General features: G+C 43.2%; 1 protein-coding gene across 1 annotated transcript in view; it reads right to left on the reverse strand.

The window, feature by feature from the left end:
- Window positions 1–15,219, reverse strand: part of C8H16orf89 (chromosome 8 C16orf89 homolog) — an 88,122-nt gene that overhangs the window by 17,534 nt on the left and 55,369 nt on the right. Inside the window, exon 3 of the mRNA XM_044304871.1 lies at window positions 14,462–14,600. Coding sequence (XP_044160806.1) covers window positions 14,462–14,600 — 139 coding nt within the window. The remainder of the gene's footprint in view (window positions 1–14,461; window positions 14,601–15,219) is intronic.

Here is a 15,219-nt window from a genome sequence, read left to right on the forward strand (position 1 = left end):
CTGTCAATAGGGAATACGTTGTAAAACATAAGGATAGATCACAGGAACCATGGGTCCCTTAGCAATACCTATCTTTAAGCTTGATACTGGACAGGAGTTGCCAAAATGTTGATTTACTGCCTTTTTACTGGTGATGCTGGGATACCTTAATAAATTATTGTAATTGCTTCTGAACCTAGAAGTGATGTCGCACTTCTCTGGGGTGTATGCTTGGGCAAACTGATCAGGGACTGCCCTCATTTTAAAAAGGTAGTCACATCTGTGGTCTTCTGCTAGGTGTACATCTCTGCCTAGCATACCTTGTTACGTCACCGGAAGTATAGAAAAATCCCTTGCCCTGCAAGATGCAGCACGGGGCAAGGGGGAGCAAGAAATTCTCTGATGCTCCACTCATATATGCTGAATGAGTGAAGAGGATGTTATGTCGAGGTTCAGCTATGAACCCAGAAAACCACTTTAACCTTTGTAGAACTGTAACAGAGGGGATATATATGAACACTGGCCCTAATTAAAACACAGGAAGTGGAGACAGAAGCGGCCATGAACCACATTTTAACAATAAGAATTGAAAGTTTTTTGGGGGAATAGAACTGGGTTTTGACTTTACAATGTTCACAATACAGTATGACATGCAATTATGGTGACACCAAAGTGATATATTTTTTATGTTTTACTACTGTTACACAATAAAATAACTTTTTTTTAAATGTAATCATATCTTGAGAGGCATAACTTTTTTTTTTTCCCTCTGATGAACCTGTGTGAGGGCTTGCTTTTTGCAGAATGACTTGATGTCTTCCTGGCACCTAGGCTTTCTACTGCTTTAAATGAAAAATAAATTGGTGCCCCTCTCCCACAAGTGTTGTAGCTTTCCAATGTGCATGTCAGAAAATCCAAAGCAAATGCTCTTTATGTTGCTGAATTTTGCTTAAGATCAGGCATTAAATCCAAGCGCCATCATAAAACCCAACATGAGAATTTAGACTTTACTGTAAATTGAGGCTTGTCTTTAGAAAAAAAAAAAAATTCACAATTTGTATTGTCTTCTTTTGCGGTTGTTAGTAAAGGGGTTAAGAGTCTATGGAAGGGAATAAGTCAAGTATCTGGTGACCAATGGTTAGTCATCTCAGGCTTCAGTGCTCAGAACTGACCACAAACTGTATTCAGACACAAAACCCAGAGTAAATAGACAATAAAATAAGTACAAACTAGTGCAGGATTGACATCCTTTTCAATTTTCGAACTGAACCAAAAATCATGGTTAGCGCAAAGTTTTTACAGACATGCACCACGACCTGACAGTATATGGGACAAGAGTGGTACTGTGCAGTGTCCATATATACAGGATAAGAGCAGATACTGAGAATTACACCCAGTATACAGGACAAGAGAAGTGGTACTGTGCAGTGTCCATATATACAGAATAAGAGCACATACTGACAATTACACCCAGTGTACAGTACAAAAAAAGTGGTACTGTGCAGTGTTCATATATACAGGATAAGAGCAGATACTGAGAATAACAGCCAGTATACAGGACAAGAGAAGTGGTACTGTACAGTGTCCATATATACAGGATAAGAGCAGATACTGAGAATTACACCCAGTATAAGGGACAGGAGTAGTGGTACTGTGCAATGTCCATATATACAGGATAAGTGCAGATACTGAGAATTACACCCAGTATACAGGACAAGAGAAGTGGTACTGTGCAGTGTCCATATATACAGGATAAGAGCAGATACTGAGAATTACACCCAGTATACAGGACAAGAGAAGTGGTACTGTGCAGTGTCCATATATACAGAATAAGAGCACATACTGACAATTACACCCAGTGTACAGTACAAAAAAAGTGGTACTGTGCAGTGTTCATATATACAGGATAAGAGCAGATACTGAGAATAACAGCCAGTATACAGGACAAGAGAAGTGGTACTGTACAGTGTCCATATATACAGGATAAGAGCAGATACTGAGAATTACACCCAGTATAAGGGACAGGAGTAGTGGTACTGTGCAATGTCCATATATACAGGATAAGTGCAGATACTGAGAATTACACCCAGTATACAGGACAAGAGAAGTGGTACTGTGCAGTGTCCATATATACAGGATAAGAGCAGATACTGAGAATTACACCCAGTATACAGGACAAGAGAAGTGGTACTGTGCAGTGTTCATATATACAGAATAAGAGCAGATACTGAGAATAACAGCCAGTATACAGGACAGGAGAAGTGGTACTGTGCAGTGTCCATATATACAGGATAAGAGCAGATACTGAGAATTACACCCAGTATACAGGACAAGAGAAGTGGTACTGTGCAGTGTCCATATATACAGGATAAGAGCAGATACTGAGAATAACAGCCAGTATACAGGACAAGAGAAGTGGTACTGTACAGTGTCCATATATACAGGATAAGAGCAGATACTGAGAATTACACCCAGTATAAGGGACAGGAGTAGTGGTACTGTGCAATGTCCATATATACAGGATAAGTGCAGATACTGAGAATTACACCCAGTATACAGGACAAGAGAAGTGGTACTGTGCAGTGTCCATATATACAGGATAAGAGCAGATACTGAGAATTACACCCAGTATACAGGACAAGAGAAGTGGTACTGTGCAGTGTCCATATATACAGGATAAGAGCAGATACTGAGAATAACAGCCAGTATACAGGACAAGAGAAGTGGTACTGTACAGTGTCCATATATACAGGATAAGAGCAGATACTGAGAATTACACCCAGTATAAGGGACAGGAGTAGTGGTACTGTGCAATGTCCATATATACAGGATAAGTGCAGATACTGAGAATTACACCCAGTATACAGGACAAGAGAAGTGGTACTGTGCAGTGTCCATATATACAGGATAAGAGCAGATACTGAGAATTACACCCAGTATACAGGACAAGAGAAGTGGTACTGTGCAGTGTCCATATATACAGGATAAGAGCAGATACTGAGAATAACAGCCAGTATACAGGACAAGAGAAGTGGTACTGTGCAGTGTCCATATATACAGAATAAGAGCACATACTGAGAATTACACAAGGATATAAAGGACAAGAGAAGTGGTACTGTGTAGTGTCCATATATACAGAATAAGAGCACATACTGACAATTACACCCAGTGTACAGTACAAAAAAAGTGGTACTGTGCAGTGTTCATATATACAGAGTAAGAGCAGATACTGAGAATAACAGCCAGTATACAGGACAAGAGAAGTGGTACTGTGTAGTGTCCATATATACAGAATAAGAGCACATACTGAGAATTACACCCAGTATAAAGGACAAGAGAAGTGGTACTGTGCAGTGTCTATATATATATATATTAAAGCAGATACAAAGTATTACACCCAGTATAAAGGACAAGAGAAGTGATACTGTGCAGTGCCTATCTATATGTACAGAATAAGAGCAGATACTGAAAATTACACAGAGTATAAAATAAAAGGTAGCTCGCCTTCAGCAATAATATGACAAGATAATGAGCAAGCACAGATATTTTTTTTTACTCACAAGTCACAAAAGATGCTGAAAATGGTCCCAGATATATATATATATATATTATATATATATTTATTTATTTATACACACACACAGTATATATAGTTACATTGGTCTCAGTTCTCTGGGATGTACCATTCTTGAGATATTGCAAAAAAAAATATGTATTAGCCAATAGAGCTCACAGGTCCTTCACTCATATACTAAATACAATTCACAAGGCTTTCTCCAGACTTAAACACGCCCTCTTCCTCCTAAGTCATTGATCACAAATTTTTATCGCAAATTTCGTGGGAGCCCGCACGCAGCATTCGGGATTGCCCACTACTACATCCTCCATCTTCTGTATATAGAAGATAGGAGACGGAGGACACCTAGCAACGCTGTTTTAGCCACACCACTGAAATGCCTGGGGGAGGAAAGAACATGCTGCAATTACTAGGTAATTCAATACCTATACAAAAGTATTAACTAGGGAACTAAGGCAGACTTAGTCAGACCAATCCAATTACAAAAAAAATATGACAGTTACCCTTTAAGGGGGCAGTGTTGTGGAGGTCACTGTTAAGAGAGTGTAGGGCTGTGGAGATCACTGTTAAGGGGACAGAGCACTGTGGAGGTGTCACGCCGCCCCGGAAGGAGAGAGGGAGAGCGTGCACCCACTAGTCTGCCACCCATGCCCCTGTCCCTGCCTACTTGCACTTACCCATCCTAGGCGACGGAGCGCAACTAGGCGGCGATCCCTAACTTGAGTAAGTGCGGGAGGGACAGAGAAAAACAGAGACAGGCAATGGGCGGTGTACGGCGACAGGAGCGTACAGTAGTTGAGAAGGGTCAACAAATTAGCAAAGGTCACAACGAGAGGTCACGTCAAACTACGAGGGAGATGCAAAGACAATACCAATAACAAGCCGGAGGTCAAACCTGGAGGTTGCGTCAGAGTACAAGGGAGAAGCAGGAGCGTGGTCAAATAACTAGCCGTCGGTCAAATACAAGAGCAATGGAGCAGAGTATCAAGAGCCCATATAAACAATATCACAGGCAACCTGTGGCCAGCAGGTTGCCTGCTTATATACTGAAGGGCTAAGGTCATGTCATGTGGCCAGCGCCACATGACCTGTCCCAGGACTGATAGCTGAGTGCAGAGTGTCCGGCTCGGCGCTCAGCCCACACAGGTATCCTGGCAACAGAGGAGTATCCTGGCAACATAGAAGGAGTGTGCGGCCGGGCGCGCTCTGCCCTCCGTTGCCATGACAGCGGAGACAGAGAGCGGCTCCCCGCTCTGCGCGGAGGCGCCTCCTGCAGCCGCCGGAGAGGAACAGGACGTCAGCAGCGCCAGGGAAAGGACACGCGTCGCTGGCGTCCTGTGACAGGAGGTCACTGTTAAGAACGCAGGAAGCTGTGTAGGTCACTGTTAAGAGGGCATGGTGCTGTGAACGTCACAGTTAAGGGGGAGGTTAAAGAGGTTTTCTGAAACCTCAAGATAAGGTCATCAGTATCCGATTGGTGGAAATACGACACCCAAGATCCCTGCAGATCAACTGTTCAAGAAAGCAGTGGCACGCTCTCAGCTTTTCCCAGGCCAGTGAGAACACGTTCATCGGTCACATGGCCTGGGCACAGCTCAGCCCCATAGAAATGAATGAGGTTGTGCTTCAATACCGAGCACATCTATTATGAAATGTACGGCACTGTGCTTTGCGAGCTGTGAGAAGGCAGCGGTGCTCAGGAGCGCCAAAGACTACTCAAACAGCTGATCGGCTAATCCTGAGGATAGGTCATCAGCATAAAAATCTCAGAAAACCCTTTTAGGTCTCCTAAAGGCACTTAAAAGGTGAAAAAAAAAATAGAGCAAATGTTAAAAAAAAATGTATATAAATTAATCACACAAAAAAAACAAAAAATTCAAATTAATCACCTTTCTTAATTTTGCATATAACAATAAACAAAAAAAACTTGCTGCATCCAAAAATGCCCAAACTATTTATAAAAGTACATATTGTATGTGGAAAACAGGCACTCTTCTCCTGCCTGGTAGTGCACTACAAAGAGCAATGTAGACAGGTTGATGGGTAAAAATATGTATTTATAGCCTCCAACTTTTATACCTTTTTAGGTGATCACTATCACTGATGACTACATTTTAAATCAAATCCTACGAATTTATGCACACGATCCCCCCTCCCATTATATTATATACATCTTATTAATGATATTGATACCTAATAAATACATATTTTTGCCCATCAACCTGTCTACATTGCTCTTTGTAGTGCTCAGGTGAAGAGTGCCGGTTTCCACATACATTTTATTGCATACTCTTCCTCCCTGATTCGGTGAATCAGTCAAACCTAGAGCACCTACACATTGTATTGGCCAGGTGATCCACCAGCAACCCGTTTTCAAAAGTACATATTGCCTACTGTAAATGCTGTAATGGAAAAAATAAAATAAAAATGGCCGAATCACTGCATTGTGGGCACTATTCATCCCCCCCAAGATCCCAAAAACGTGTCAATAAAAACGATACCCTGCCTTCCCACCTTCAGGGTTTGCTCATGCGGTCAGAAGATCAGGGTCAGGATTAGGGCGGCTGTCGGTTGTGGCCTGCACCCTTCATTGTTGTCTGGCCTAGTAATAGTTCCCATTATACGGTGGGGGAGTTTCCCCCACTCCCCACCGTGACAGTATGTTCCATAAGGTGGCCCTCAAGGACTGGGCTGGAACACCCAGGCAAGGAGCAAAGCTCCAACACCAAGCAAGGCTTGGTAGAACAGCACCCAACCAGCAAGCCACAGGTTTATCTCAGGCTTGCGGCCACACCCATGAAACACCTTAATCCCCACTAGCCAGAAGATTAACCCCTTGCTCACCAAACAGCAGGGAGGCACACCTTAAAAGGGAAGTGCATGTGCAAACCACAAACAACACGTTGCCCCTGGCAACCAGTCTGCACGGCAACCGCGTCATGGTCAAACACCAATATGACCATGACAGCATGACATGTTTAACTACATTTTGCCATTAAAAAATACGTGTCCTGCAAAAAACAAGTCTTCAGATAATTACGTAAATGGAGACATAAAAAAATATATATGGCTCTTAGTAGGTAGTGGGGAAACAATTTTTTTAAATTTGCCTCATCTTTAAAGAGGTTGTCCTCAGGATAGGCGATCACTATTTGACTGTCTGGGGTCACACATCCACTCCCCTGATAATCTGTTGTTCTTCAGTAGTTCTGGCTATGCACTTGAACTACAGAGCTCCATCTGTTGTGCAATGGACAGACCAGGTTATTCAGTGCTGCTCCATTTCACTTCAACAAGACATACTGAAATAAATCATCATGGTGGTCTATCCCAAATGGAGAATATGAGGAAAACAACATTGCTTACCGGTAATCGTTTTTCTTGATACCCATGACGGCACCCTATGCGACTCAGGACCTCCCATCTGGACAGGAAACCTGAGATGATAAAATGGACCCCCCCCCCCCCCCCCCAAGCACCAGTGGAAGAAATAAATTGTTCTCCAGAGAGAGAAGTGGTACATATGTACAAGAACATTCACTTAAGGAAGGTATATGGAGAACTCCAGGTGGCTGCCCTACAAATTTGAGCTAGAGAAACATCTGCTCTCTCTGCCCAGGAGGTCGAGACTGCTCTAGTAGAGTGGGCCCCGAATCCTGATGGAGGAGGAAGCCCTAAGGAAACATAAGTCTTAACTATGGCCTTTTTAACCCATCTAGCAATGACCCCGGAAGACACCATGCACCCTTTGTGTTTGCCTAGAAACTGAACCAGGAGATTTTCCTTCTTTTCTCCAAAGGGAAGTGGCGTTTAAATAGGCCAGCAGGCATCTTCTAACATCTAGGCAGTGGAATTTTTGTTCTGAACTGTTGGAAGGGTTAGGAAAGAAAGACAGCAATACAATATCTTGGCTCCTGTGAAAGTCAGAGACTACTTTGGGTAAAAAGGTAGGAAGGGGTCTGATGACTACTTGGTTATCCTGAATAGTAGTGTAAGGAGGATAAGCCAAAAAGGCTTGGATTTCTGAGATACTCCTAGCGGAGGTGATGGCTAAGAGGAAAGCCATATTTATGGACAGGATGTCTATCGGAATTTTAGAGGTTCAAAGGGCTCCTGGGCAAGAGCTGTCAATACCCTGTTTAGATCCCAGGGAGGGGAGAGGGGTCTTAGGGAAGGATGGAGTCGAGCTGCTGCAGATAAAAAAACGCTTAACCCAAGGGTGGACAGCTAGTTGGAAGTCAAAAAAGTAGCTCAACGCCGCCACCTGCACCTTTAAGGATCTTATGGACTTCTGGAGGACTAAATGGATCTGGACTGGATCCCAAAAAGGAAGAGAAGATTTTGCAGACTCTATCATATTTTCTAGCCGTAGAAAATTTCCTGCTGCCTAAAAGGGTGGAAACCACTCTGTCGGAAAGGCCTCTTCCTAACCAGATATCCCTGTCAACTTCCATACTGATAACTGCAGAATCTCTGAATTGGGATGTAGGACGGGGCCCTGTGAGAGAAGATCCTTCCTTAGAGGAATGATCCAAGGGGGCTCATTGGATAGGTTTATCAGGGTTGAATACCACGCTCTCTTTGGCCATCTTAGGGCTACCAATATTATGGAGGCTCTTTCCCTCTGAACTTTCTTCAGGACTTGGGGAATTAGGGAAAAGGGAGGGAAGGTGTATCCGAAACTCCTGATTCCAGTCCTGAGCTAGACCGTCTATTGCTGTAGGATTTTCTGAATGATTTAGGGAGAAGAATCTTTCCACCTTCCTGTTTTCCGGGAGGCAAAGAGGTCTATTGTCGGAGACCCAAATTTTTACACAATCTGAGAGAATACTTCCTCGTTCAGACTTCATTCTGCTTGACTGAGCTTGACTCTACTTAGAAAGTCAGCTAGAATATTTTCTTTCCCCCTTAGATAGATTGCGGATAGAAAAAGGCTCCTCCCTTCCGCTACCTGAAAAATCTCCTGGCAGAGGGAGAGAAGGGATGGTACTTTTGTTCCGCCCCGGGCAATTTATATAAACCACTGTTGTTGAGTTGTCTGAGTAGAAGACCAGTTTTCTGTTTGAGACTTCTTGAATTGCAATTTTTAGGGCCATCACTACAGCTTTGAGCTCTTTGAAGTTTGAAGTGCATTTTCTTGTTTTTAAATCCCACCTTCCTTGCCAGTATCTTCTTTCGGAGTGTACACCCCAGCCGCAGGGACTAGCGTCCGTAGTTATCATGATGGGATCTGCAAAAGACCAAGGCATTCCCACAGAGAGGTTTTTTTTGGGATGTCCACCACAGAAGGGAGGATCTTGCTCTGGAGGAGAGATGGAACCTTTTCTCCAGTGTTTGTGGAAGTCAATTCCACGCCTGCAATATATCCACCTGCAGTGGTCTTGTGTGAATCTGTGCGAAGGGTACAGCCGGAATTGTAGCCGTCAAATGTCCCAGTACTATTATTGCTTCTCTGAAAGAACACTGGAAGGAACGAAACAGGCCCCAGACATGCTCTATGGTGGACGAGACTTTCCTCTGTGGGAGGATTGTCTTCTGGGACCTGGAGTATAACTGCATTCCTAAAAAGGTGCAATTCAGAGACGGGGTTAGACAAGACTTTCCCTGACTTATCTTCCACCCAAGATCCTTTAACAGGGAGCATACTAGATCTAGATCTTTTTGTAATTGGTCCTTTGTGTGGGCAATGAACAAGACGTCGTCCAGATAAGGTATCAACACTACCCTGGACAGTCGGAGAAAAGCCACCATCTCTGCCACTACCTTTGTGAAGATTCTCGGGGCCTGTGAGACCCCGAAGGGGAGTGTCCTTGTAACGGGGTTCTGAAGGCGCACTCGGTCTCCCATCAGCCGCAGACCTGCTGCTTAGCTTCAGGAGCGAGAATCTGTTTGACCTGGTTCCCAGGGTGGCTTTGCTAGCTGGGAGGCTCCCTGCTCCTAGGTCTGCCTTGAGTGCTGAGCTGATCACTCGGTGCTCGACTGGTCGTTCTGTCGGTCATGTGACGCTGGCCACGTCATATGACCCTCACTCCCCACTATAAATACAGGCAGCCTGCTGGCCACAGGTTGCCTGTTAATTTAGGTTCCTGGCAGTTGTTGGATACCTGTGTACTTACCTGATCCTGTTCCCTGACGATCCTTTGCCTGCTCCTCCTGTACTGCGCATCCTTCCTGGTATATTGACCTTGGCTTCCACCTGACTATTCTTTGCGGACTCCTTTGGTACTTCTCGACTCTCCTGGTATTTATGACTCCGGCTTCTCCTGACCTTTCTTTGCTTATCCCTCTGTCCTGCGTTGTCCTCTTGGTTTTGACCCGGTCCGTTCACTATCCGTTATTTGTCTTGTCTGTCCTTCCCACACGTATTCTAAGTTAGGGACTGCTGTCCAGTTGTCCCCTGTCATCAGGACTCGTGAGGCAAGTAGGCAGGGCCAGGGGTGAGGGTGGAGCGCAGTGGTCACTATCCTCCCCCCTGTGTGTGTGTGTACGTGACCGTTACAGCCCTGTATTGTAGATGCAGAAGCTGACCATACATGTTGACCGCTGTTCTAAAAATTTTTGGGGAGGAAGCATGAATTGGGATATGATAATAAGCATCCTCTAGATCTATGTTCGCCATCCAGCAGTCCCTGAGTAACAGATCTAGGGTATTTTTTATTGTCTCCATACGAAACCTTTTGTATTTTAAACTTGTTTAGCTTTTTTAAGTTCAGTATCATGCAAAAGGATCCGTTGGGTTTTTTGACCAAAAATAGAGGGGAGTAAAACCCTTTGCCTTCCTCCCTCTTGGGTATCTTGCAGATTACTCCTTTGTCTAATAATAAACGGACTTCCGATTCTAGCACCTTGGACTTTTGGAAGTCTCTTGGAAGGGGAGTGCAGGTGAAAGAGTCTTGAGGATAAGAGAGGAACTCCAACCGGAATCCCTTCCTTATCCCCCCCCAGGACCCACTTGTTCTGGGTAATCCCTGTCCAAGTCAGGAGAAAGTAAGATAACCTTCCCCCAACCTGGAGTCTGGCGTCATTGTTGCTTTCCTTTCGGTGTATTATCCTGGGTCTTAAAGAGGAATCCACCTGATCATTTCTGAAACCTGTCTCTCTCTTTTTGTCATAAGGTTTGCCCCTCTGTCTCCTAAAACCCTGCTGGGGTTTACGAAAAAAAGGATTCCTCTGAGGTGTAGGAAAACCTTTTTTCTTGTCCGAGGCCTTCTCCAGAATTTCATCCAGGCAAGATCCAAAAAGTCTGTTCCCTTCACATGAAAGGGCGCAGAGTCTGGCCTTAGAACCTTGATCTCCTTTCAATGATTTGAGCCAAATAGCTCTTCTAGCGGCATTAGTCATGGCCGAGGATTTGGCAGTAAAACGGATAACATCAGTAGATGCATCAGTTAAAAAATCTGCAGCCTTAGAGAATGTAGATAAGGATGCTAGGATTTCCTCCCTAGGTTTCTTTTCTTTAAGGTGAATCTCTAGCTGGTCCAACCAAAGACGGAGAGACCTAGATACCCAGGTAGCTGCGATAGCAGGTCTGAGACAAGTGGCTGATGTCTCCCTGGCACGTTTTGAATAAATATCGACTTTCTTATCTAGTGGATCAGAAAGACAACCTAGATCATCAAAGAGAAGTGCTGCTTTTTTGGCTATTTTGGCAACCGGGGCGTCCACTGTAGGAGCCTTATCCCATATTTAGGATACTTCTTCATCATACGAATATTTTCTCTTTACTGAGATGGGAATAAAAAACTTCCTGTCAGGATTTCTCCACTCTTTTTTGATTGTAAGCTTTCGTGCATAGTAAAAACCCTATGTTTCTTAGGGCCTAGAGCTTGGAAGGCTTGGTCCGCAGCAGATCTAGTTTGTTAAATATCTTCCAGCTGCATAGCGGATCTTACAGCTTTCAGTAATGGCTGCGTATCCTCAGGGGGGAAAAAGGATCTTCCTGAATATTCATCATCAGAGGAATCAGAGTCACTGGAAAACAACTGTCTTCATTCTTTATCTTCATTATCAGAAGAGTCAATATCTACGCTTTCATTTTCTGTAGATCTATCCGGGGACTTGGTACGGCCTTTACTGAATGCTTTAAGTGAAGCCTTCACTTCTGACCTAATTAAACATCACATGGACCTGGTTAAACTCTGGGACTCTTCCGCCACAAGCTTATCTATGCATGCTGAACACAGTGGTTTAAGATATGGGGCAGATAGGGCCGTTTTACATCCTGCACATTCCTTATGTTTGGTCTTGCTAGAAGATTTTTTAGGCGGCTTTGAGGTCTACGACAATCAAATAATATACCATTAGTAAGGAAAAGAACGTTCTCACCCATAGCGAAGACATTTTCCTTCCCCACTCCTTAGGACCGGTACCAGGCTTGCGGGCCTCAAGGGTTCCAGGGGTTCAGCGCGTCCATCCGAGGGTTCCGTCATACTGCCCAAGATGGAACCTCTTCAGCACAAACACTGTGTGCCTTTCACGGTGGCTGCCTGCTCCTGCAACAGCATTTATACAGATGAATGGCTACTTGGGAAGTATTTGGTGTTGCTGGGCAATATTTAGTGCTACACTTTGGTATTTTATTCTGCTAAAGTACTATTTGTGCTGCAATGTAATATTTGGTTCTGCTTGCATAGTATTTTTGTGCTACTCTATCATATTGCTGACTCCACCTACTTGTTTAGCCCCACCTACTTGTGTTGGCCAAACCCTCTGTCAATATGGGCCTGTCTTCTACACAGGCCACTTTTATTTTTTTATTTTTTCCCAAGGCCACTTTAAGTTCCTAATCAACATTGATGTTGCTTTATCAGCACTAATAGCACAATGACCATTCTAGGGACCATGACCAGGGAATTCCTTAGACAGAGCACCCCAATCTAATCACCAGCAAGCGGATTGTGGGTTTGAGTATCTACATTTTGAGTATGTGACTATAACAATCTGTTGGGACATACCTACGACATGGCTATGACATGGCGGTCCTTTGTAAGGTCCCCATGCTGTTCACTTCCATCCTGACAATTGCAATTGCCAGGGATAACAGAGGAAAAGCAAAAGGGAGCTTCCTCTTTTTGTTTACACCCAGAGGTTCAGCCCATCGACAGTTGATTGTGGTGGAATATATACGCTTTTCTTGGACTGCATTGTGCAACCCAATTAGAAATCAATATAACTGGTATATGTAGTGAAATAGGGGTTTTATTGTACACATAGTAACATAGTAACATAGTACATAAGGCCGAAAAAAGACATTTGTCCATCCAGTTTGGCCTGTCATCCTGCAAGTTGATCCAGAGGAAGGCAAAAAAACCCTGTGAGGTAGAAGTCAATTTTCCTCATTTTAGGGGAATAAAAATTCCTTCCCAACTCCAATCAGGCAATCAGAATAAATCCCTGGATCAACAACCCCTCTCTAGTAGCTATAGCCTGTAATATTATTACGCTCCAGAAATACATCCAGGCCCCTCTTGAATTCCTTTATTGTACTCACTATCACCACCTCCTCAGGCAGAGAGTTCCATAGTCTCACTGCTCTTACCGTAAAGAATCCTCTTCTATGTTTGTGTACAAACCTTCTTTCCTCCAGACGCAGAGGATGTCCCCTCGTCACAGTCACCGTCCTGGGAATGAATAGATTATGGGATAGATCTCTGTACTGACCCCTGATATATTTATACATATTAATTAGATCTCCTCTCAGTCATCTTTTTTCTAAAGTGAATAACCCTAATTTTGATAATCTTTCAGGGTACTGTAGTTGCCCCATTCCAGTTATTACTTTAGTTGCCCTCCTCTGGACCCTCTCCAGCTCTGCTATGTCTGCTTTGTTCACTGGAGCCCAGAACTGTACACAGTACTCCACATGGGGATACATACTGTAATGGACAGTGGGTATGGAACCAATGTACCAACGAATCGGTCTGGCTATGGGCCTTTACTAATGTTGTTATCCTGGCAGTCACCTGGTTTTCACACTTTAACCCCCATACAGGGATATGGTCTGCGCTGCAGGGGAGCAACCAGGCCACTACCTCTTGGGATAGTCGGAGTATAGTTGGAAGCTGACCCACGGGGGCCAGAGACACTGGGAGACGCGTGTGCAGCTAAATGCAGGCTGCAGCCTCCAGTGGGGGAACCAATTACTTCAGCTATTGACCCTACCAGAGGAGGGGAGAGGAGGGCTGGCAGGGGTTTGCTGCTGGGCAGCATAAGAAGTGGGATGGAAATGGGAGTGCAGTGGTGCTTTGTCACATCCTATAATCCGTATTTTGGGAAATAGCTGGAAATATGCTTAACTATTTACTGGGCATGAATAAAGTAAAGGAATTGAAATAAATGGCTCATAACTTTATCCAGACATCATTTAGTGCTAATTATATTGCAATTTTCCAGCGGCCACTATTTTCTTTTCAAAAACCAAGCAACGTTTTAATAATTATCTGGTAATTTATTAACGACAACCATGGTACCTAAACAGAGAAGATAGGAGAATTCAACATACAATCTGTTATCACACTATATTTTAAGTTACCCAGCAGGTTGCACAATTATGTCTGTAAATCAAACATTATTCTTTCTCAGCTGAGCATCAATCCAAAAATCAAATTTACATGTCAATGATAAACAGACAAAAAGCAATTGATGACAATTTAAATCACTGTTACACTTCTGTCTTATTTATATAAACAAAAGTAGTAAGTGCATAAAAGGCAAGAAAAAATTACATTTTTGGGAGTAATCAATTCTGTTCATTTCACTACATTTCCAAAATCATATCAAAACAGAAATGCTCCATAACATGGCTTCTTTCATACATTTGAGGGGAAAAACTAATTTGGGGGATTGTAAATTGTGATGGGTGGAAACATATTTGATTCTAAGTTTTGATATTTGAAACGCTCTTACTGTTTTCCATGAAAAGGTCTTGTTGATGCGAGGGGTAACCACTGTGCTCAATATCTAGGTTTATTTTCATCATATTGGAGCAAAATACATTTGTGTAATAGCCAAAATCCTGCACAAACGGATCACTCCTGCAGCGTTTCTGTGGAAAACAAACACAAACAGATCTCTCTATGTGAATCCGTATATAGCATATCCAAAAAGGGCTGAAAGGATATGTGACACTGGATGACTAGCTTGGGTTGCACTGGTATATGTGGAGTCATATGTAAACTCAATATTATATTATAGAAATAAAATAAAATGGAAACTCAAGAAAATATATTACAGGGCGAACTGTTGGGAAGTAAAGCTACTGTGTCAGCAATCAAACTGATTTAAAGAGTTTATTATGCAATTAAATATTCATTTACTCTGTTAGATCAGGCGAAACATAACAACTTTCCAATTTTAATAATTTAAAAGAACTGCTCCCTCATCTAGATATTACAGTCACAGTTAAGGCGTCCCCTGCTGCTCTTTTTATTCCCTCTCCTAATATCTTCCTCATGTTCAAAACTGCTGAGAATCTGCTTCTAATGCACCAGTTCTTATTGGTTCCATGCACAAGCGCAGGAATCACTGCTGTCCATGTACAAGAGGAACCAGGCAGTATGACTGCGCTACTGAGCATGTGTGACCACTGCCACCAAATTCATTAGGTGGATGTTCTGAAAGGGTATTAAAAGAATAGTAGAGGGGGTGTAACATGTAAGTAAAAG

This window comes from Bufo gargarizans, chromosome 8 (assembly GCF_014858855.1).
Source record: "Bufo gargarizans isolate SCDJY-AF-19 chromosome 8, ASM1485885v1, whole genome shotgun sequence".
In the NCBI taxonomy this organism is placed as follows: Eukaryota; Metazoa; Chordata; class Amphibia; order Anura; family Bufonidae; genus Bufo; species Bufo gargarizans.